This window comes from Cryptotermes secundus, unplaced genomic scaffold (genome assembly GCF_002891405.2).
Source record: "Cryptotermes secundus unplaced genomic scaffold, Csec_1.0 scaffold382, whole genome shotgun sequence".
NCBI lineage: Eukaryota > Metazoa > Arthropoda > Insecta > Blattodea > Kalotermitidae > Cryptotermes > Cryptotermes secundus.
In genome coordinates, this window is record NW_019744111.1 from 216,113 (window position 1) to 240,469 (window position 24,357).

A 24,357-nucleotide genomic window follows, 5' to 3' on the forward strand; every position below is an offset into this window, starting at 1 on the left:
TTACGTGGTAGGAATGTGAACTATTTTGAATGTTTCGGCGTGAAATTGAGAAGTAAGGCCTGTAAATCGTTGTCAATGCTCTTTTTGAAGGTTTGCTGCTTCGTGCGTTCCGTCCAGGGTTTAAGTGAATTCATATTCTGCTTAAGAGGTAACCATATGTTGCTAATGTTACAGTGAAATTATAAATTAGTTTAGTGTATGCATGTAACATACGATTAGAAAGATTGTGATGCCTGGATTATCAGAGGTTTGAATAATTGTAAAGTTCAATGAGGATCTGTCTGTCAGTGTTTTGAAGTTTCTGCAGCCGATCCGGTTTGATTACCTTAAATTATGTCGCGTTACGTAATTTTTGCCTAGAGTTTATGATAGGTTGCTAATTTTTATGTAACTGATGGATTGACGTCTCTACTGGTGTAAATTATCCGGCCGTGAACTTGGAATTTGTTACGGCTGATGAATTTGTAATGAAGCTATGCTGGCATAAGAACCAGACTTCTGCCTATATGTAATTTTATCCATGCCACATGAATTTCATTCTTTTCAAATTCTTCTGCATCAAAAGCAGAAACGTGTATTTTACAAATCCTCTTTTGTAGCAGACCCGGTGTAGAGAGGAGACAATGGGATATACTTATGCAGTCAGTTTCTGGTTTCCTTAATTACATTGTAAGCTATATCTTGGAGGCTATTCAACCAGATGTCATCATTTAAGCTGGGCTAGTCTGTTCTAACTTGAAATATTGTAAGGTGATAAGGTAAAATTGTCCCTGTGCTTAACTAATTGAGCACTATGCCATGAAGGCATATGGGGGTGTGGATGTATAGATCCACATTTCCTTGACCTCGGCTCTAGCAGGAGGGGGTGGTCAGCTTTGTGCCCTGGTTGCTTTACCCCGGTGGAAAGAACCCCCAGTACCCATTGGATAGGAGGTTGGGTGAACCTCTAAGCTGGTCTGGTTAACATTTGAAGCAGTGTAAGTTGTTGATAATCAAAATTGTATATTACAAACCTTTATACTGTAAAGTTACCTTTCTGTGGTTCATTAGGTTCATTCAAAATCTGTTATCACAGAACATGGTAGTCTAGGACTTATATTCTGGAGGGCTTAGTTCTAATTTCATTCAGGATTTTGTGGCAGGTGCTGTAGTAGTTCCTCAATTAGACCATGACTTCTTCCAAATCCTTTCCAGTTTATCACTGATCTGTCAGACTAACCGTTGCTATATATTCTTGATACTAAAAGCATCATTAAGTGACCAGCAGAATAATTAATTATTCACATAGGGGGGGGGGGGGGAGTCCAGTTGGGTCCACTCAGCACAGCGGCTACTGATTGGCCTATTGTACCTGCCCCAGGTGATTATGAGGATGGAAATTTTGGTGGACTGAAAATTGGCAGGGGAAACTGAAGTACTTGGAGAAAACCTACCCCAGCACCACTTTGTCCACCACAAATCCCACTTGACCAGACCTGGGTTTGAATCTGGGCTGCTGCGGTGGGAAGCCAGCAGCTAACCGTTTGAGCTATGATGCAGCCTGACCAACAGAATAAATCTAGCATGTATAGAAACTTGCAGAATAGCCAAATTGTTATTTCTTATTTTTGGCATTTATCAGAATTATTATTTAAATTTAAAAACTAATTATTTTTGTACTAATTTATATTTGAAAAGTATGATATTTTATTTAAATTAGAATTTAAGAAGTTCAGTAGTACATCTAATATGCATATGAATGTATTTCTCCATTTCTTATCAAGAACGTGCAGTAAAACCTCAACTTAAAGCAATTTTTAGGAGCAGTGGGTTTGAACACAACTGAGGAAAATAGAGCACTGAGATTGACTTAGGATCATTGAAATTGAATGTTAAATGAAGAAAAATCTTAAACTGAGGAACATAGAACAGGAGCCTTGCTGTAATAGAGAATGTCCAGAAATGTTTCAACATAAAGGTAAAAGTTTTCCCTGTAATAGGCTATGAAGGCCCATAAGCTTGTGAGAGGTTGAGGCTCCCACATTTTCTCTAGACAATTGGCTCACAAATGACAGTAAGGTTATTAGTCTTACGTGTCGGCCGCCCTTTACCCCCAAGGAAGATTCCTGGTACTCATTTCTGTTAGTGGCTGAGTCAACCCCAGGGCCATAGTGCGGCTGGAAGGATTAGGTAAATTGAAAAAATCCACCTCATTGGGACCCAAACCTGTGACCTTCCGGCTTGTAGCATAGTGCCTCAACCAACTATGCTATCGCGTGCCCCCGTTATTAAAGTGATGTAGAAGCATTGTGGTAAAGTGTTTCCATGTACTTTTAATCCTAATTCCCTGTATTGTTTTTATTTTAATTACATGAGGAAATTTGAATATCTGAGTTTAATTGTTATTTCATCTAGAAAGTTTGAGTCATTTACATGCAGTAAACCTTCATTAATTTGGTTATGTTTAACCTGGAAATCAGGTAATCTTGATCAAAATATGAAAAATGAAAAATTCTGTTCCCAGTTGAGTACATACTTTAAAAGAAACATGAGATTTAGGAGCAAGAGGGCTTTCAGACTATGTTGAGGGCAGCTGGAGAGACCGAGACCATGCAACAAAATATTCATGATTGGCTTGAGCTGGATGAAGGAGACCTTGGATTTCCACTTCTGACAGATGAAGAAATTGCTGCAGTGATTTTTTTATATGTATTGTGGTGTGCTGCCTGAATGCTGGATTATAAGACATCCGTCACTACACAATGCACTGTGAAAAAGCATTCTACCTAGCAAACCGCTGGAAGAACATGAGAACCTAACATTGGGCTATCAATATCTAAGCAATGAATTGTTTGAGGCAGTAAAAATGTATTCCCACGGCAACAAGAGATTCATTGCATAGCTGTGGGCGAAACTAAACCCTTTGACAAGGTGTTCCCTATTCAGCCCCAGTACAGGATATAATAGTTCATATCTGACAGGAGACCAGTTAGAGCAGGAGTCAGTCCAGCTTCGAAGAACGAAGAGCTAAGACGCTTCACCGAGATCAGAGGTGCAAGAGTGCTATAACAGTTGAAGAGGAAATGTCTAAATGCCATTATTCATTCATTCATCTGTAATCTGTCAAGATGACAGGTCCATAGTCTCTTCCAAAACAGTTCCTCCACTTGATGCAATTTAGAGCTTTCTCCTTCAAATGAAAATATCCTCTTCTGTCCCCAAGAAAGGGCATTATAAGTATTCCAGTCCATAGCTAGTCACTATACCGACTATGCTATCCCAGCTCCATACTCCTGCTTGTAAAAAATGTAATCAAAATTTACTATGCAGTGATTAAGCCTGTGCTTTGGAAACCAAGCAGATGAAATCATGTGATATGTGATGGTTGAACGTAGGAGATACTACATACATGTGCATGACACATGTGTAATTATGCCTTTATGATCATAAAAGGACAATATGTCTTAGTGTGTTGCTTATGAAATGCTCTTCCAGTCTCTGATTCTTTATTTTGTTTCTTTCAGACATTGATTTTATTTGAGTGACTGAACAGCTGTATATATCGCACACGCATTTAATAATAATTATATAATTGTCTTACCTAAGTCTGTATACATCTTCTACAGATGTGAAAATCTTGCCTCTTTTCCTAGGAGCCAACTTCTTCTTGTTAAGCATAATGCTAATGCAGTCAGTCACCTGTGTGTTCTGTTAATACATTAATATAATTTGCTAATATTGTTAACATGACACATTTTTCAAGTACTAAAAAGAATGAAGAATTGAAGTGAATAATTAGTCATACACAGCTGAATACATTTTAAGAGAGAAATGGAGTGAGGCTGTTGTAAAGTTATGTATCAGGACAGATTTCTTTGTGTTGTGAGAGGTGACAATTAGAACTGTGTAGTTTAGTTGGTCACTGATGTAATTTTATTGTTTGCAGAATGAACAGTGATGAGCACGATGCAGAAGACCTTCAGCCACGGAATGCACTGTGTCGTTCCCCCTCGTATCAGGTACCAACATCCCTTTGTCTTGTAACAAACATCTTAATTTTTATGAACAAGAATAGTATAAAATTTCTGATGAGAGAAGCCCTCCCCATCAATATAACTTAGTAAGAACCATCGACAAGCAACATGGATTGCTATGACTAACCACTTGACTCACTATACTTCCTACAGTCCACACTGGGCAGGACACCATTGGCTTGACCCCACCCACTGTTCTCTCAGCAGCGTGCCCTGGGACAGCTGAAAGCATACTCTGTGGTACGAATACAACATGCGGACATGGCATTCATGTATTGACCCCTCATGATGGAGATAGTGAAAGCCCCTGAAACAGTGGATGCTAATTCAACATGTCACAGATGATCACCCAAGAAGACTTGGATGAAATATTACAGCATGTCTGCTGAAAGCTGGAATAGTTAATCAGTGAAGATGTTTGTTGCTAGGTTATGGCACAGTAAGTACCGTGTCACCATAGCAGCAGTTATGCATGGAACAGTAGAGGAATTGTGGGATGTGGTGTTCTCTGTTGGGTCCATGGAGAAGCGATGCCTCGAGAACTGAAACCAACTAAGAGTCAGTCAAGTTTGTGAGTGTGTCTGCAGGCAGTCAGCACTAGCCAGTGGTAGACATGGCTAGGAGACAGACAATGGCCAGGGGTTGCAGCCAATCTGCAGTCAGCAAGGACAGGAGCTGCTGAGCATAGAAGCTGATGAATCTGTGGCATTGAAAGCTGTTACCAGGCAACCAGTCAAGACACAGCAGACTGAGAAGACTTAGTGCATGCTGTGGTGAATTGTAGAGTGAGTGAATTAGTGATGGTGCTATAATTAATTTTAGTTATGGTTTGTAAGAGTCCAGTAAATCCAGTTACCAATCCAAACCCAATCTCTAGTCACTAAACCCATATGGTATGGTTTCACATCCTTTCTTCCAGATCTTTTTCTTAACCACAAGATCTCTTCTCATTTTACACAGTATTGCTCTTATTTCCACTGGAAGACCTACATGTTGGGTTGTATCCTCCTGCAACTACAGTTTGTGCTGAAAGAGTGGAACTGCTTCAGTGTACAACACAGCTAACCCCTGAAAGCAAGAGTTACACATTAAGAATACCAAATACTCAGAATTATCCATTCTGCTTGTAATTTGAGTCGTAGCACAATACAGGATGTCTGGATGAAAGATATTCAAAATAAAATAATTATATCACAGAAAACTTTTATTATACATATTTATGGGTTACACCATTACAAAGGGGAACTGTCAAAGTTTTTTCTGAGTGTATAACTTTCTCAATAAATTTCATCGTTGGCTTCCTTGGTGGTAGAACAACTATCCAGATGATCCAGCATGTTTGGTGTTACCATAGCCACAGCGTCCCTTATGTGGGCTTTCAGGTGTTGCAGGTCGTTGATCTTAACCTGGTAGACAATGTCCTTCACATAATCCCGCAAGAAAAAAATAAGTGGGGTTAAATGGAACAACATAGGAGACCAAGCAATTGATCCACTTTTGCTGATCTATCTCCCAAGCATCACTCTGTCCAAGTGATTCCTAACATGATGGCAGAAATGTGGCAGCGCATGCGCATAAGCCGGGCATGGGAGAAGAAACTTACAGGGTTTTCCTTTCCGATGACATAAACCTGATATGTGTATGACAATTACTTTCCGAGATATAATTTTTTTATTTTGGATACCTTTAATCTGGACATCCTATATTTCAGCATTGCTGTGCTCTGTCACATTCTGCTTGTACCATTTTATGCAACTTAATTCCTTGTGCAATAGCAATCCCTGTTTGGTGGTGTCTTATGTTGTAGCATAGAATAACATTAAAGTCTGGATGTTTTATCTTTTGAGACATTTTATATTTTGTCACTGTACTGACTGACCTACTGTGAAAAATTTTCATATGGAATTTAGTGGTTTTAGGAGCATAAGTTATTAGTAAATCACTAACATAATGCTATCTATATCAGATGCAACTTTCAACATACAGAAGGAAGTGTGAACTAGGAGTGTTGCTTGCAAGATTGCTAACTTTATCAGTTGGACCTTTTGCAGTTTATATACGTTTATGGAGCTTTATGTATAAAGCTGTTTACTTTATTATTTTCAGCCACGCATTACCCCATCCGTGCCAGAGGTGTCCCTCGTATTCAGCAATACACCATGGGTAAATGACAGAACTGCTACAACATCTACTCACAGTACACCTGGCTATTTATGTCATGAGACCAGTGTACAAGAAAGGAGGAATATGGTACCTAGTACAGGCCATGGTCGTGAGAATTTGAACTGTGGAAGCTATAAATCTTATTCTAGTCATGAAGACAGTAAATTGCTCCAACATTCAACTCATAAACGTGATGGTATTTCAGGAAAGACCAACTCAGATTATTTCAATTTGTCACGTGCAAATATTCTCAGAGATAACAGGACTATAGAGACTGAAGTGGTTACAAATTCCAACAGAACGTTCCTGCCAAGAACATTTTTGAATAAGTGCAATACTCCTAACAGAAACAGAGACATCCATAGTGTACTGCAGAGTTCCTGTTCCAGTGATAGTTCTGTAAGTAACAGAAAATATGACAGATTTTTGTACCAACACAGTGGATCCCCAAAGATTGTAAGTAATGAACATGACAGAAGTGTATGGCATGATGTGAACAGTCCCAGAAACAGTCATGGTTTTATGTACTCTTCCAAATCTACGGGGGATGAATATGGAGTGGCAAAAAGTAAATACAAAATGCATCCAAAGAAGAAGAGTTCAGGACAGAAATTTCCTTCAGACAGAGAGGATGAGGAACAGAACAAATGCTATTTTAATAAAGAGACTTCCTCACCTCAGCAACAAATGACATGCTTGAGGGTTGACCCATTGTACATCCCACAGGAAAGAACCAGAGCTGAGTGTTCTGCATCCATGCAAAATTCTGTGCCAAACGATCAGGAAGATATTGTCACTCCATTGCCCTGCTCTTCGCTCCCTCATGAACAAGGAAAAGACAGAGGTGTGAAGTTGTCTCCTGGTGCAGATCTCAGGTGTGAAAGTCAGTTTCAGTTTCGTTTTCTTACCCATCAAACAGGAAATTGTAATTTGGAAACTGATGGTAGGAATGCCAGGAACCCTACACAATGTATGAATGTCAGAGATATTTCAGAGGATGCTGATACTTCATACGAACAATTGAAAAAAGTGAAGGAATTAGACAGTAATGATAAATCTTTATCTGATTTGTACAGTCTTATTCATTCACAAAATGAACAACTGAGACATTTACAGGCACAAGTTGATACGCTGTTGCTAACGAGAGACACGAGTAGTTCTGCTGCCACTCCTGTCTGCACCAGCATCCAGTCCTTGAAGAAGCATGTCCAAGTGGTTGATGAATCAACACAGACAGTAATTACTGATATTCACTGTGATGCTGCAGTGAGCACGGACCCTACCCCAGTGGTTTCAGTTGGAGTCATGACAACATTGACTGATGCTGCTGATTCTCAGCAGCCACAAGACATGAAGAGGACAGATCAGCATAACAGAAAACCAAGGTCAGGCAACAGGTAGGTTAATGTTCATGGATAGTATCATTACCAGTTATGTAAACGGTGAAGCAGCTAATGATATAGTTACCTGTTTTAGGAAGTTTTCCTGATAAAACTGTTTTCTTATTCCACCTTTCAAGGATTTTGACTCTGACAGATAATATAAAACAGAAACTTCTGCATTGTTTATGTTAAATATATGAATAATAACACATAGCAATTGCGGAATGTTCATTCCCTTTTGTTTATGTTAAAAAAGTCTAAGAATGTTTATTGGGCATGACATGTACATTTCATTTTTCTCTATGACATGTATTCAGGATATTTTTTTGCTGAGATGAATATTTAGTGAGTTATATTCAAGATGTGTAGGGGCACGCTACAAACCGAAAGGTTGTGGGTTCAAGTCCCGATGAGGTCATTTGATATTTCAGTTGACCCAATCCAGTCACCCTATGGCCCTTGGGTCAGCTCAGCCTTTAACAGAAATGAGTACCATGGATCTTCCTGAGGGGTAAAGGGCAGCCAGCTCTTAACGCTGACAATCTCACCGCCATCTGTGAGCCAATGGTCTAAAAAATGTGGGTGGGTGGGGTGGTCCCCCCACAGGTAAAGCAGCAGGGACATGAAGCTGACCACTCATCTCCATTTAGTGCCAAAATGAAAAATGGTGGATTGTTACCTCCACTCACTCATATGTCTTCGTGGCTTGGTACCAATCCTAGAACATCACTGAAAGTTACATAGAGAAGGATGATGAAACATATTAAGTGATTTAGTGAATCATACCAGGGCTCTTGTGAACATGGGAATGAACCTTTGGTTTCCATAAGATGTTTGGAAGTTTCTGAGTGGTTGCACAACTGGTGACTTCTCGAAAACGGTTCAGGTTCATGAAGTTATTAATTAGTTAGTTAATCATACTTGAAGGGATATGGCCGCCATTTGCTGTGAACAGAATTCATATTACATTCCAGTTCTGTTTGCTACCACTCTTCAGTGCATGTCCCAGAAAGCCATGATGAGACAATATGTTTCAATAGCCTGGAATTATCTACAGTTCAGGAACAGGCACCTAGCCCAGTGTCATCCATACATGTCGACATGCATGACTATGAGGATGATGAAGAAGACGATGATGACATGTGAGTGCACTGTGGATCATGGTATTATGTGAACTGTGGTCTTCTGGTTTGTTTTTTATGAGTGGTTGTCAGTGTTCCAGAAAAAACTGTTGCCTCAGTCTTCAGGGTATAAAAGTAAAGGTAGCAGGTTGGTGTGTCATAACTCAGAAGAACACAGTCTTAATTTTCACTACTGTGGAGAATCAAATTTCAGTGAATACTGTGGACTTATTTCGGGTCTCAAAATTATCTTTCATTGCTTTTCAAAGGACTTTATTATGATATAAGTACTGTACTATATTGTACTATATATCCTGTGCTGTGCAGTATATACAGTATGAATCTTCTGTGTGTGTATCCTACGCAGTTGTTGAGACATTGTAAAATAAATCAGTAAGCAGTCGATCATAGTTTGTGCCTTTTGACTTTATCAAAGGCGTATGATGCAATTCTAAGTTTATTTTGACTTGCACATGCATGCATAGACACAGACACGTTCTCTCTCTCTCATGCACATGTGCACATGTTTGGGCACTCACAAGTACTAGACATATGCACGAATTATCCTTTCAGTTTGAGACTAGATATAGATATGAATTTGGAAAAATTCCAAGATTTGAGACAGGAATGGCAGTTTTCTATATTAGAGCACTTTGATCACTGTAATTACAGTTTTTAACGCTAACAACTTCTTCACTAAAATGTACTACCTGTCCTTTCTTATATCAAATTCTTTTAAAATGAAAATCTTGTATAAATCAAATTTTTGAAGAAATCAAATTCTAGAGCCATGTCCTTTTTCGTCATGGACAGAAACATGGCGGGAGATAGGCAGATTTCATTGGGCAAATTGATCTGTGATAACCTTACCAGCCATTATAATTCAGATGGATTGAATGGATTGTGTGCTGACGTACAAAGTAAATGCAGTTATTTGTAGATTCCCAAAGGTGAAGACTAAAAAAATCAGCTGATTTTGTGCTTGATTTCACCCTGAAACTTGAGACGGAAACTGCTTAACATGTCCCACGTATTTCTATCTTTGGGGAATCTATTTATAGTTATTTAATGCTGTGGCTTAAGTTCATGTTGCTTCTCTAACTCATTTGCACCATGGAACATTTTCCTAGGCAATGCCTGCAGCATAAGCAGGTATCTATCAGAATGATACAAAATTCTTAGCTACTGTTTTATTACAAATATCTCCACCTAACCTCATTATAACCTTTAATAGACAGGCCATTTAAATTCTGGTAATGGCAGCAGGCCGGAGTTAATTTAAATGCCCGCCATTATAGAGTATTACAAATTGTAAGCATGTTACTGAAAATGCTGTGATTTCTACAATTTTTGTAATGAACGAAATAAACGCTGCTTTTATCTAGAAAGAATATAGAATCAGATATTGTAATTTACAGATTTTAAAATCTTTAAGAATTGTTACACTGATTCCAAAAAAAAATTTTCCCAATTTCGAGCGTCTATCCACAAATATGCATACAGTTTCTGCACAAAACGTTTCTGCAGTATAAACGCATGCTGCTGACATCCTGTCTTACTATGTCTTATCTGGCAACAGGGGTGGAAGTTTATGTTTGTATTGCACATTCTCCATTCACATTGGAACCTTTCTGTATGCACGAGTGTGGTCGAAGTCTTATCGTACTTTGTCCTTCAGAAACTCTGACTGTGTATATCCCAGAGTAGCCACACAGAGGTACTGTTCTCAGAATAACCCCGCATTGCCCCCTTGCTTCCTCGCCACTTTCAGCGTTGTCTGTACCACAGTCTGAATCGGTGTCATTTATACAAACTGGAAAAACATTCCTTCATCCCACATTCGCCCCACGCACACTCAAGCATGGGAAGTGTATTATCAGCTGCCTCTCAATTTCGGCTTCTCCAGTGCAAAATGAGGCCATGGTGGATAGTTGAAATTGCGATGTTTTATAAGCATTACAATTAGAGGAGGCCACTCGACATCACTGGCTGACATCCTCTAATATGAGACTGAGGTGTTGTGTGTGCTCTTTGCATGGGAAATGGAGTTACATCCAGACAAAGTGCATGAATTATGACATCGGACTCTGTATTCAGTTAGATGCAACATTCAGTTAGATGACGCAGAGGGAAGACTATCTACTTATAAAGCGGGTACCCAAAAATAATGTAAGTAAAACAAGAATTCCTATCTTAAAATTAGATTTTAAAACACGTTGCGCACGTGTGGACTGCGCGTACCCGTACAGTGTTGCTATGCTCTTAAAGGATAATGTATATCATACAAAGGGGGAGGGGAAGAAAGCTGTTTTAGCTTAATGAATCAGTCAGATAAGTGAACATGCCCTGTTGCACATTTTATGCTCTTGGTGAAACAGGCCAGTTTCACAGTCGCAATTGTATACTCTTAAAGATATGAATTGATTAAATAGTTTGGTAACGAAATAATGCGCCACTACCCAGTGGACCACAAGATACGAACTTGAGAGCAGTTATGTATAGATTTTAAGATCTTGTTTAAACCTTTCAAGGTTTGTGACCCAGAGACAGTCCACACTGTGGGATTTCTGTCTTGCTAGCAGTTGTTCAAGCCCTGAGATTTGCTGTCATTTGTTTAAGGGAATCATTGACACCTGTTTGCTAATCTTTGTCAAGGTATGAGTGTCTCATAAATTCTAATCAAAATCTTATTATCTTAAGTAGAAAATTACAATACCTAGGCTTCATTTGGATGTACATAGAACAGAATTAACTTCAGCACATGTATTGTGTTAAGGGCATTGACATCGAAGGCTGTGGTTGAGTGAGTTTTGTATTAGGGAGGTTTCCAGGTTCAAATCTCAGTCCAATGATTAGAACACCTTATTGAGTTTTTTTTTTTTTTAAGATTCCTGACCATCCAGGCAAATGCTGGGATAGTACCTCCAATTGGGGTATGGCAACTTCCACGTCCTCTTCAAATTATGATACTGTTCAACACTAGACTCAGCTATTGGTATTTTTGTCAAATTAATGAACTGGCATAATATGTTTACAGTGCTCAGGAGATGGACTCATGCAAGGAAGATAACTCCCAACAGAGGAACAATGAAGGACTCAACAGAATAGGATGGACCTTCTACAATAATGTTGTTGTAAGTTAAGTATACATCTCAACTGTGAAATCGTCAAGCCACTCTTCAATAGGCACTCCATTTCATATAGTTGTCTTTGTATTTTTAAAATTCTCATTATGACTGCTGAAGAATAATTTCTTGGATGTATTTAGCCAAACATCATGGAGTACTCATAGCAATATTGCTTTATATTCAGTTTTCAGACTGGAGGCTGCCCACCCTGTCAGGTTTCTTGTGGGTTTCCTCAGGCTCTACAGCCAAGTTCTGTCATAGAATCGTAAAAAAAATGGTCACATGCATATGGTTTTATGCTGTTCTCCATACATTCATAGGCACCCCATCATTTGGTACTATAATACTGTACATACTACACTATTAATGAAGTGGTGTTACCAAGCAAGCTGCCCTTAGTGGTAACCTTTGTGGCATATATTTGGAAGTTGTTCAGTTCAGATCTCAGCTCAGACACTGACTGCCCTGACCAATTCTTCATTGTTTGTCCTCAGCCCCTCCAGTCACATTGGAACATAGTATCTCAAATTATGCCATGGCTGCTTCCTACCACATCCTTTCCAATTCATTATTCACTGTCATTCAGTCGTTTGATGTTATATAGCCTGAGCTACTGACAGCACCTTTCAGTATAGTAGTGTGGTATGTAGACCCATTACTAGGCAACAACTGCGAAATAAGCAACTATACAAAGCTCATCTGAGAAATGGCTCCTCAGACAAGCAAGTTGCCATGGCCACAAGAGGATATGACAATAATGGCAAGTGGCGTTTTCTATGTAGTCCATGTCTAGATGTTATAAGTAGGACAAGTTAGTGAGGAGTTTTTCAGTCAGTCATTCAGTTGGTTGGTGAGATAATGAGTTGGATGTGGATGGTGGATGTATAGATCCACATTTTCTTGACCTTGGCACTAGTTGGAGGTGAGTCGTCAGCTTCACGCCCCGGCCGCTTTACCCTTGAGGAAAGAGCCCCCAGTACCCATTGTATAGGAGGTTCGGTGGACCCCAGAACCGGTCTCGACAACATGGACAGGTGAAAATTCTTGTCTCACCGGGACTTTAACTCCGACTCCTCCATCCTCCAATCCATAGCCAGTTGCTATACCAACTGAGCTATCCCAGCTCCCCAATTTGAAATTAATTAAAAATTAAAGTAAAAGAATTTTGAAACTACACTCTAATATGAAGATCATTTCACCATTACCTTTCAATTATATAGAGAGAGAAGGAGAGAGATTTTTGTGTAACAGTCTTTTAATGAATAAATTGATTACCTTGCATTTGGCATAAAGGTATCATACAACACTATCAGTTTTAGCTCATCTCTGCTAATATAACAGCATATATTTAAATTGCACTGAAGCAAACCACTCCTTCATTTTTAACTGAGAATTATGGGTTTCTTCTGAAATAGTGTAATATTTCAGGGTCAGGTGAATAAGCTCCTGAAAGACTTGCCTCATGACAGTGACCCCCGCAACAGATGTGATGATGAGCACGACAGCCGCAGGTTAAATAAAAATGAAGAGGACGTCAAAAATGCTACAATGGACCAACTCAGAAAAATGGGCATAAGTTTTCATAATGCTTGCAGCAGTGATGTTCCTGTTGAAGTCAGAAGGTTGGAAATGATGTAAATATATTTGTAAGTTACAATGTCTGCTAAATTATTTCATGGAAGAAAAATCAAATTTAAAAATGATGCAAAACCAATATAAGCAATGTCATAACAAAATTTATTTATTCCACAAATACCAACAGACATTGTATCAGAATATGCTATTAGAGAATCAGGAGGGATTAAAGTTGAATGGGATACAACAGCTTATGCCCTATGCTGATATTAACACTTTGTGGACCGGACGCATGATATTGTGACGTGTTGCGCTATGGATGATGCCCCTCCCTCCCTGCCAGCCATGACGTGCCGAGTGGAGCCGAAGTGAGCCGAGTCCCAGCACGCCGGTTGCTAAGGAAAGTGAGTAAACAGCGGTGACGTAACATGGGACGCCGCAGTTGCTACATAGCCGTAAGCAACTCCCAACAGTGTTGCTAGGCTATCGGCAAACACGGCATCAGACAACAGTGGTGCCTATTATGTAACTGTTTTCCCATTGTCCAGCTGAGGGTTTATAAGGGAACTACACAGCCACCGAAGACAGTTCTCAAGGCAGCAGCCTACGAGTTGAGTTAAGACTGTGTGATTGTAAGAGCGAATGTGAAATAGAATTCACTCTATCCAATAAGGCGTGAAGTTATTTGTCGCGTATACACCCAACACGTGACAATATCATGCTTTTCACTTTTAAACATGGCAGACTGGTTGCATGATATCATGATTTTAGGACACATTAGGTTGTAACACACTATACCTTGCTCTGGCGCCACACAACTGCAATGAATACTGTGTAATAAATCTTCAGAATGTATGCTAGGTATTCAGTAACTTGACCTGGCTGGCTAGGGTCCCTACTCCAAAAGAAAATAAACTTTGCCCCTTCCAGCTGTATATGTACCAGGCAGGAAGTTAGTAGAGGGGAATCTGTTTCAAGGACAAAAGCGGTTGAAAGCAAAGCCATCTCTGTGACTTGTCTTCCGATGAGCTATCTGACGTGCCTTGTGGAGGAGTAGTGATTAGTGACTCAGACAGTGGAAGTGACAGGGGTCAACAGAGAATTGTGGCCACAGATAATGAAAGTGAAAGTTGCCTTGTGGCTTATAAATTGTGCCATTTTAAGTTCATTTTTGGTTTACAAAAATCTAAACCCTGATTTGAAATTGAAATACAAAGCATTTCTGATGAATGTGGCAAAGCCCTGGGCTACAGACCAGATGGTGGCGGCAGAACCAGAGTCAGACACAGACTTAGTGCGACCGTGCCCATCCAATCCCACCCCATGCAAGCCTCATGTGGATCCCACAGTGCGACTCTCGGGTGATATGCGGAAACATACCCTCGTGAAAATTGTGAAGAGTGAACATTCCAAGGGAAAGCATCCTAGGCAATGCCGTGTTTGCGCAGTTCACAAAAAAATGACTATGACTGTCTACATTTGCAAGTGTGTAATGCCACTTCACAAATGGGAATGTTTCCAGAAATATCACACTCTCAAGCACTTCTAGGAGCATTGATAAGTGTTCTCCAAAAATTGTGGTTCATAAAATTGATTCGGAGATTTTATATTAATTTTTAAAGTGAACAGTGCACAAGTTAGGGTAGTAGGTATAAAAATGCCAGTCCCCAGTGTGATTTAAATATTTAAATCACCAGTCTGCAAAGTGTTAATTTACTGGGTTAAACCTAATTATCGTAAAAAAATACATAAACTCTGTTAGGTGGTACAAAGAAGTTTGATCTAGAAGTAAGTACAGAGAAAACTAAGTGCATGTTTTTGTAATCTTTAACAGAATGCAGTATACATAACTTATAGGTAACTAATAAATTCTTCAACATGTGGCAAGGTTCAGATATTTGGAAATGACAATAAATTAAAATTGTGTTCATGAAGAAATTAAGAGAAGATTAAAGTAACGATGTGCTTGCTACCATTCAGTTCACGATCTTTAATGTCACCTGTTGCCTTGTATGGAGGTGGAGTCTGTCACATAAAGGAGGAATATAGATTGAGGGTGTTTGAGAACAGGGTTCTCAAGGGATATTTTTATTTAAGAGGGCAGAAGTTACAAGAGGATACAGAAAGTTGGATAATGAGGAGCTGCATAATTTATACTCTTCATCAAATATTAGGGTGACCAAAGAGAAATGAGAATTTGCCTATAGAATTTTGTTCAAAATACTTGGAAAACCTGCTGTGTATGTGAGGATAATATTAATATTGATCTTAAACAAATAGAGTTTGATAATGTGTTGATCTATCTAGCTGAGGAAAGGTCTGCCAGTCTGGTAAGTTGCTTTGAGCCCTCACCAGCAGTCGTCTTTGGTTCTGAGTCTCGTGCGACTTGTGACCATATTTTACTGTCTCATGACTGGGACTAGCAATGAGCTATTATAAACATGGTAATGAATCTTGGTTCCATAAGAAGTGGAGAATTTCTTGATGAGCTTAATAACTGTTAGATTCTCAAGAAAGACTGTGCTTCATGAGGTTTGTTGTATACTCTGCAGTTGTGAATTTGTTATTGTGTTGTGACTTACAGGGTTCAGCAGTTCGACTCATTACACTGCCCTCGTCTTGATATTGTGCCCATTGCAACTGAAAGCAGCGAGTCGGATACTAGCATACATATTAATGCTTTGGCCCTCAAGTACCTGAACCATAATGAGCAAGGTGAGTACTGTACTTATGTACAAGGGTTATCCAGAAAGTAAGTTCTGATGGGCTATTGAAGAAAACAAGAATTTGTTTCCAAAGCATTTATATTGTCGTTTGATGTACATACTGTGTACTACTTTTGACATTTTTTAATTTTTTTTTTAAATTCGCTTAGTGGGGGGTGGAGTCCAACTGGGTCCACTTGGCACAGAGGTCACTGATTGGCCTATTGTAGCCTGCCCCGGGTGATTATGATGATGGAAAATTTGGTGGAATGAAGATTGGCAAGGGAAACTGAAGTACTCAGAGAAAACCCGCCCCAGCACCACTTTGTCCACCACAAATCCCACTTGACCAGACCTGGGATCGAACCTGGGCCGCCGCAGTGGGAAGCCAGTGACTAACCGCTTGAGCTATGGTGCGGCCTTACTTTTGACATAGTTTTCACAATTGTTGAGGCACTAGTCGTAGCAAGGCACCGGATTTTGTACCCCTATATTGTAAAATGATGCCACCTGCGATGCAAGCCACATGTTAACAGCTTCTTTGACCTCTCATTGTTGTGGAACTGCTGGCCACCAAGGGAAGTTTTCAGAGGCAGGAACACATTAAAATCACTTGGCACTAAGTCTGAGTTGTAGGGGGGAATGATCAAATTGTTCCCAGCCAAATGTCACGGTGAGATCTTGCGTTGTGGCAGCAGTGTGAGGGCAGGCATTGTCATGAAGCATCACAACACCCCGTCTAATCATGCCATGTCACTTGTTCTGCATTGTACAATGCAGTTGTTGCAATAGACACCTGCATTGATTGTTGAGCCATGAGCAGAATGCGTTTTCTGTCCCAAAATGCTCTGCACATGATCATGCAAGTTTAAGTGGTCTGTTAGAATGTTTTCTTTCTTGGTAATTATGTGTGCCTCCACTCCATGGACTGCTGCTTCAATTCAGGGGTCTTGTGCGACACCCATGTCTCATCCCCTTTCACTGTGGCTCAAGAAGTCATTGCCTTGCTCACTGCCTCATGTCAGAAAAATCAATGTACTGGCCTGCCATTTCATTTTGTGTTCTTCTGTAAACATCTTTGGCACCCAGCATGAACACAATTTCCAAAAACGAAGTTTATCAAACACAATAATTATCCTATATGTATTCCTCTTGTCCCCCATTCGTGCAGCATGCCCTGTCCGTCTCATCCTCCTTGGCTTGATCGTTCTAATTATACTTGGAGAAGAGTACAAGTTATGAAGTTCCTCATTATGCAGTTTTCTCCAACCTCCTGTCACTTCATCTCTCTTCGGTCCAAATATTCACCTCAACACCCTGTTCTCAAATACCCTCAGTCTGTGTTCCTCCCTTAATGTCAGAGACCAAGTTTCTCACCCATATGCAACCACAGACAAAAGTATAGTTTTGTATATTCTATTCTTTATGTTTTTGGACAGCAGATGAGAAGACACAAGGTTCTGGACTGAATGGCAGCAAGCATTACCCAAGTTCAATCGCCTTGTAATTTCCTCCTGAATCAGGTTTTGATTGTTATCATTGTTCCAAAGTATCTGAACTGTGCCACATTTTCTAAATATCCGTTATCTGTCTTTATGTAATAATTTTGCCCTGCATTTTGGTGATGAGACAGCAACATATACTTGGTTTTCTCTGTGTTTACTTCTAGACCAACCTCCTTACTAGCATCAGTTAAAGTCTATGTTTTCTTTATGGTATCTATATTGTCGCGTATTGGGCGTATGACGCGACAAATAACTTCACGCCGTATTGGATATAGCGAATTTTATTTCACATTCGCACTTACAATCACACAATTGACAGTTTTAGAACTACTGCTATCTGCAGTATCACAAATAGTACACTCCAAATGCCACAATACAACTGACTGGTTGCTGGCTAACTCTGAACTAACTCGGAGGTAGCTCCAGGACTGCCTGACTGACTGACTCGGCGGTAGCTCCAGGACTGACTGTGAATAGCCTTCGCTGCTCCTTATGTAGCCTCGATCGGACAATTGTCGTCTAGTGCCGTGTTGCTAGCCACGCTGTCCGGAGTTGTTGACTGCTGCCTAGCAACCGTGATATCCCTCGGTGACGTCACCGCTGTTGATTCGCTTTGCATAGCTTCAAGGTTGCGGGGACTCGGCTAACGTCGGCTCACTTCGGCTCCGCTCGTGACGTCACCGCGCGTTGCATAGCTACCAGGATGCGGGGTGATTACTCGCCTATTACGCGAGCGCTACGTTACAGCTACGTGCAGCTGGGGAGGTAGGGGTCAACATGTCACACTATTATCACCCAGTAGATTCACATCATCAGCATAGACCAACAGCTGATATGTCCCATTTTAATATCAGTCCCTCCTGGCTTTCCTGGACCATCCTAATGGCATATTCTAAAGCAAAGTTGAAAAGGAGTGGTGATAAAGCATCTCCTTGTTTTAGACCATTCTGGATAGGGAAATTATCAGACAAATGTTTACATATACAGACTTTACCATACGTTTTGTTTAAATAAATTTTAATCAGCCTAACTAGTTTTATGGGCACCCCAAACTCAAACAGAATATTGTACAATACTTCCCTCCTAACTGAATCATAGGCTTTGTTGAAGTCTACTCATTTTACTTCTAATTATTCTCCAGTGTCTGATGAATGCAAACGATCTGATCAGTAGTTGATCTGTTACATTGAAACCCACACTGATGATCCCTAATAATTTTATCTGTATATGGACTTGGACAAAATTTTGTATGAAGTTGATAACAGTAGATTTTATCACCCCTCTTGTGAACTGGTGCAATAATAGAAGGAATTAGCTTATGTATCTTAGAATGTAATATTTCGCCTCCTGCTTGAAGAAGTTCTGCCAGAACTTGATCACTACCTGGCGATTTATACAGGTACCTTTTCAACTTTGCAATAGCAATTTCAACCTCAGAAGCACTAGCATGAGGTACTTATGGCTCAGCTGTATGAATTTCTATCTGCCTAACATCACTGACCCTATGTACTTTCTATACTGAGAGAAGTAGTTCTTCCACCTATTCAGAATATGAAAATGTGCAAGCAGAGAACTACAGCAGCCCTCTAGTTCACTCACTTGCCAATGAACTCACTTCCATCCAATACACTGTACTAACTCAGCTCAACTAAACTCCTCCACTGAATGACCTCCACGTACTTCATGTTACTTCTCATAACTGACTCTAACTGAACTAACTTAAACGATCTTCTTTGTCCTTTTTATAACCCCCCAGCATGGACAGATCTTCTTTTGTTGTGTATAAACATTTCTATGGGAATGTGTTTACTCGACTGTTCCTTAGCAATGGCTGTATACATAATATGTTTCGTGACAATTCCTCTATCATTTTGTGCAGGCATTACCTAGCTGTGGCTGTTTCTCTGGCTTCACAGTTCTTGCTTTGAGAAAAAACACCACAGTATTATGTCAGGCCCACAGGGTGGACCCGGAAAATGGAGACAGTATGTTCCTTCAAAGCACTGGTTTCCACCTACATGACTACACAGTGTCATAACCCAGAAGACCACAATATCAGTGTTAGTGTTGTGTTGGAGTGTGCCTTTGTTAACATTTTTCATTACATTTTTTGTTCAGTTAGGCCAGTCACTCTTCTGTCTCTCTAGTTACCCTTCCTGTCTTCCCCCTTCTCTCCACTCTCCAGTTCAGTTACTGGTGCACCGCAGATTTCATTGGTGCTTCTGTAAGATATGATTTATGTTTATGTATTTACAGAGAATGTGTGCTTAATGTTTTTAGGGAAACAAGCTGATAGAATGCAAGATGTAACATTCTACAATGTGGCAATGAAAACCACGAATTTGTCTCTTGGAACACTGAAGTACCTTGAACGGTACCACCTGCTGCCATCTCAAGGTATTATTCAGTACACTTTGGCAACATATTGAAGTATTCTAATTTGGGATGTGTGAAAAATTGGTGATTCTGATTCCTGTATTGTTTGTGAGCTCTAGTTTAACCCCCTCCTGTATTTACAACCATCATCCCATCATGTGACACTATATATTTTGGGCTACTGGCATGTTTTTAAATGAACTGTTAATAAATAAGAACGTATCAGTCACATAAAATTGGAATAAACATAAAGTACTTGCATAATTTTGTGCAAACCAACCTTTGTATCTTGATGCTACATAATCTCAATACTGAAAGCATCATTAAATAACCTTAAAAAATATATATTATTATCAATGTATTATCAGTATTTTCCAGTTTTTTACTTCCATCATATTTCATAAATGTCAAATACACAGACTAGATAACACATACATGGTGTGTCCAGGATCCGTTAGGACTCTTTTTNTGTACATCAAAGCCGAGAACAAGTCGCACCGAAGAAAATGTGAAAGAAGTGACCAAAATCCTTGCATCAGACAGATGTGTTTCTGCAAGACTCATCGAGGAGATTCTGAGAATACCAAAAAGTACTGTGCATCAAATTTTGACCGAGGATTTGGGCAAATGGAAGGTCTGTGCGCAGTTTGTACCGCACATGCTGTCAGGCGATGAAAAACATGCCAGAGTGGAACACTGCAAAGACATGTTACGGTCAGCCCAAAGTGATACAAAATTTACAAAATCGATTGTTACTGGTGACGAGATATGGTGTTTTCAATATGAGCCTCTCACAAAGTGGCAGAGTGCAGGGTCGTTGAGCCAAAAGAAGCCGAAACCAAAGAAGGTGCACATGGAAAAGAGTCGAGTAAAGGCACTGCTAATCGTTTTCTTCGATTCGATTCCAAAGGGATCATTCACAAGGAATTTCTGCCAGAAGGTCAAACAGTGAATTCTGATTATTATCTCTGAGTCCTCAATCATTTGTGGGCGAGAATTCTTTGAATTCGACCTGAAGGACAAGGTTCTTGGTTGCTCCTCCACGACAATGCCCCGCCCCACAAATCGAAGATTGTGCGCAATTTTTTGGCCAGAAAAGGGATCACAGTCCTTGATCATCCTGCGTATTCGCCAGATTTGGCTCCTGCAGATTTGTGGTTGTGCCCAAAAGTTCAGTTGGCAATGAAAGGAGACCGTCACGACACCATCCAGGACATCCAAAGGGAATTTACCGCAGTTCGAAATGCGATTCCACAAAAGGAGTACAGTGACTTTTTGAAAACTTTTCAATCGATTCCAGCTATGTATTGATTCAGAAGGAGACTATTTTAAATAAAAAGAGTGAAATTTTGAAAATAATTCACGTCTTGTATTTTTAATGAGCACAGTCCTAACAGAACCTGGACACGCTGTGTATTTGTAATTTTGTTGCTTACACTCCCTCCATGTGCTTTCATGGGGTGGTGGTTAGGCACAAGTACTTATACCCTTTGTATGCAAAGTTTTCTCTGTATAATGATGGCAAATCATGCAGGAAGTAAGGAAAGATAGCTAACATCTGGGAACCTGTAAGATTGCAGGGTGTCATAATCCAGAAGACCAGCGTTTGAACATACTAAGTTCACATGTATTTTCAACTTTAGACTGTTTTTAATCCCTATACAAAAATATGTCTTCTCTCTCTTTGTATAACACAATAGAAATAGCGTTAGTTGATTAGGTATAGCTGATACTTAGATGAAGCACGAGATGGAACAGTAGATTCTAAAGGGTATGTTGGATATAACACTCAGAATTCCTGGGTTTTTGGAATTTGTCCATCATCCAGTATTCTCAAAAACAGAGAACACAACTTTTCAGGAACTGGATCTGTTTCCATCCTCAGGTGAAGGGGAAGACACCTACCCTGTAGTGTCCTGTAGAAAGAGCTAACCAGGTCCGGTGATAGAAGTTAGCTCTTTCTAAGGGAGGACCCAACAGAGAAGGTGTCTCCTCCTTACCTGGGGATGGAAATACATCCAGTTCCCAAAATGTATTCTCTAGTTTTACAATACTGGACAATGGACAAAGCCCAAAAACCCAGTAATTCTGAAGAGGAAATTTATCTTTTTGATATGTTGACTTTTAACTTTTTCCTTGCTACATGCAAGATATATCTGTTTTGGCTGAATTTATTTGGTATTTGAACAGGTGTGCCATTGAACCATTGAAGCAATTTGTTATTTTTCATGACATGACATCCCAGAAGACAGTCCTCTTCACAATTTATTAGCATGACTTTTCTTGAAACTGGTAGTGCAATATGAAAGAAGTAAATTCCAAAGGATTCTGGTGATGGTGTATGTCATATTCTAAATAACGCTAAAGATCATAATGTTTTTGAAACTGGATCTATTACGAAAAGCTAGTCTAGTGATTGTGGTTAGCTCTCTCTAATGAACCCAATGGGGTAAGTGTCTCTCACCCTCTCACCTACGAACAGAAACAGATCCAGTTTCTAAAATGTTGTGATCTTTAGAATGCTGGATGATGGACAAAGTCCAGAAATTCAGTAATCTGAATTATGAAAGAAATATTTAATTTTACAATTGCAGGTGATGCTAATGGAGGTGTTGTGCGGATCAAGGAGAGCAATAAATTGTGCCACAATGCAGGTGAACGAATTCAGAGACTGGGTAGTGCCAGAGGTGACACAAAAGCAGAAGTTCCATACCAACAGCTTCAGAGCTCTACAGACAAGATACTTGATATTACAACCCTAAAAAAACAACCAAAACTGCTTTAATTTTTTTTGTGAGCTGCAAGTAAGACCATTGTAATTATGTAACTGGATATTCTCAATTTGATGTTTTCTATAACCGGACTTCTCCATATCATAAAACCTTGTTAATTCAGAGTGCTTGGAGATGAAATATTCATAGTGAATAATGATGTTTTTTGGTCAAAGATGATGATGCTATTATCGCAACAGATTGGTAATGAATATTAATTCTATGAGGAAAATCGAGGGAGGTGTCATTTCCATTGTGGACTTTTTCATTTCCACATAAATTAAAATCAGAATAATAATGCAAGAACAGAAGGTACAGTTGTTATTTCAGAATTTTCTGTGCTTTTCTATTACATTTGCTCTTTTTATTGAAACCACTGAGAGCTTAAGAACTTCTGTTTTGAAACAGACAACATTCTGGTCTCATGTGGCTTTTTCTGTGCACTGGGTCCGATTTACCCTACTTCTTATATTCAGTGCCTGATCAGAGCCAGCAGCCACCCTCCCAGTCAAATTTCTAACTGTTTATGAGCTTAAAGCGTGCTGTTCTCTTAATAATCATAATACTATAGGGGTACACAAATTATTAAGAAGATGCAAACTACTTCTTCACAACAATTTGAATTATTGAGGTGCATTATGCTTTAATTTTACTTTAATTTTTACTTAAAATTATAAATGAACTGATTTTTTAACTATCCACATTAAAGAGCACATGGAATTGTAGAGGGTGATTCTAAATTATTGTCAGAGTTTCTGTGAAATCCAGGAAGCGTTTTCTCAAAGCCCACAAAACTTAACTAGACAAGCTTTTTTGCAGTAGGCTTTAAAGCTGGATGATAAAGCTCACCGTTTCCAATTTGCTGAAGACATGGGGATATGTTAAGGACATTGTTTACAAGACCACTATGACTTCTCTCGAAGAACTGAAGCTCAGAATTGTTGCTGTGATCGAAACAGTTACACCTCAAATGTTGGAGAACTGGAGAATACCACTTGGACATCTTACATGCCACAAAAGGCACACATGTTGAAGTCATTTAATATTCTGCAGTATTGATTCTATAGGTTAATGAAACTTTCTGAGTTACACTTTCATATTCATAAGCAGTTTTATTTTGTTGTTTCCAATTTGAAAATTATAGACCAAGGAAATCCCGACAATAATTTAGAATCACCCTATATGTTCTTGAATGGCGGCTAGCAATGGCTTCAGGTTGAATGATATTGTAACGTGTTTGGCTGACTGAAGACGCCGTTCAGATTGTTAATTGGTTTTATTAACAACCTACAAGTCATGACTACAAATAATTAGAACACTCTAAGGATTACTGTAATTTAACACATGAATAAAGTCTTCTATACCTGCTTGCACTAGTCGTTGCTAGGTAACAGATCTGAACTATGGCTAAGCCCTGACAGTTTTTTCACTATCCGTTTCCTGTCAGAAGATTTTACACAGGAACTATAATCGTCTAAATCACACACTCCCAATATCACTGCACTACAGCACACACAAAATATTCTAAATCACACTCACCATCCTCAAAGGGTGACCTCCCATATTCTTCTATAGTCTGTTTGTGTGCTTCTCTCATAACTGACTCCGTGAACTCTCT

General features: G+C 39.5%; 1 protein-coding gene across 2 annotated transcripts; it reads left to right on the forward strand.

The window, feature by feature from the left end:
• Window positions 1–24,140, forward strand: LOC111874456. 2 transcript variants are annotated; one of them, XM_023869975.2, is made up of 9 exons: window positions 1–148; window positions 3,926–3,998; window positions 6,120–7,573; window positions 8,533–8,700; window positions 11,717–11,813; window positions 13,236–13,441; window positions 15,967–16,097; window positions 19,873–19,989; window positions 22,563–24,140. In XM_023869975.2, exons 2-9 carry the CDS (start codon window positions 3,927–3,929, stop codon window positions 22,751–22,753), a joined length of 2,436 nt encoding a protein of 811 aa, XP_023725743.1. In that variant the 5' UTR covers window positions 1–148; window position 3,926; the 3' UTR covers window positions 22,754–24,140. The 2 variants fall into 2 exon arrangements, with proteins under 2 accessions (XP_023725743.1, XP_023725744.1); XM_023869976.2 differs by having other exon boundaries at window positions 2–148; window positions 13,236–13,429.
• Window positions 24,141–24,357: the final 217 nt, after the last annotated feature.

Excerpts from the sequence above, each read along its gene's own strand:
- LOC111874456 (XM_023869975.2), top strand. The coding sequence starts at position 3,927 with ATGAACAGTGATGAGCACGATGCAGAAGACCTTCAGCCACGGAATGCA. Across the intron at positions 7,574-8,532 it reads AAACCAAGGTCAGGCAACAG|TTCTGTTTGCTACCACTCTT; the intron begins GTAGGTTAATGT and ends ATTACATTCCAG. Across the intron at positions 13,442-15,966 it reads GTCAGAAGGTTGGAAATGAT|GGTTCAGCAGTTCGACTCAT; the intron begins GTAAATATATTT and ends TGTGACTTACAG.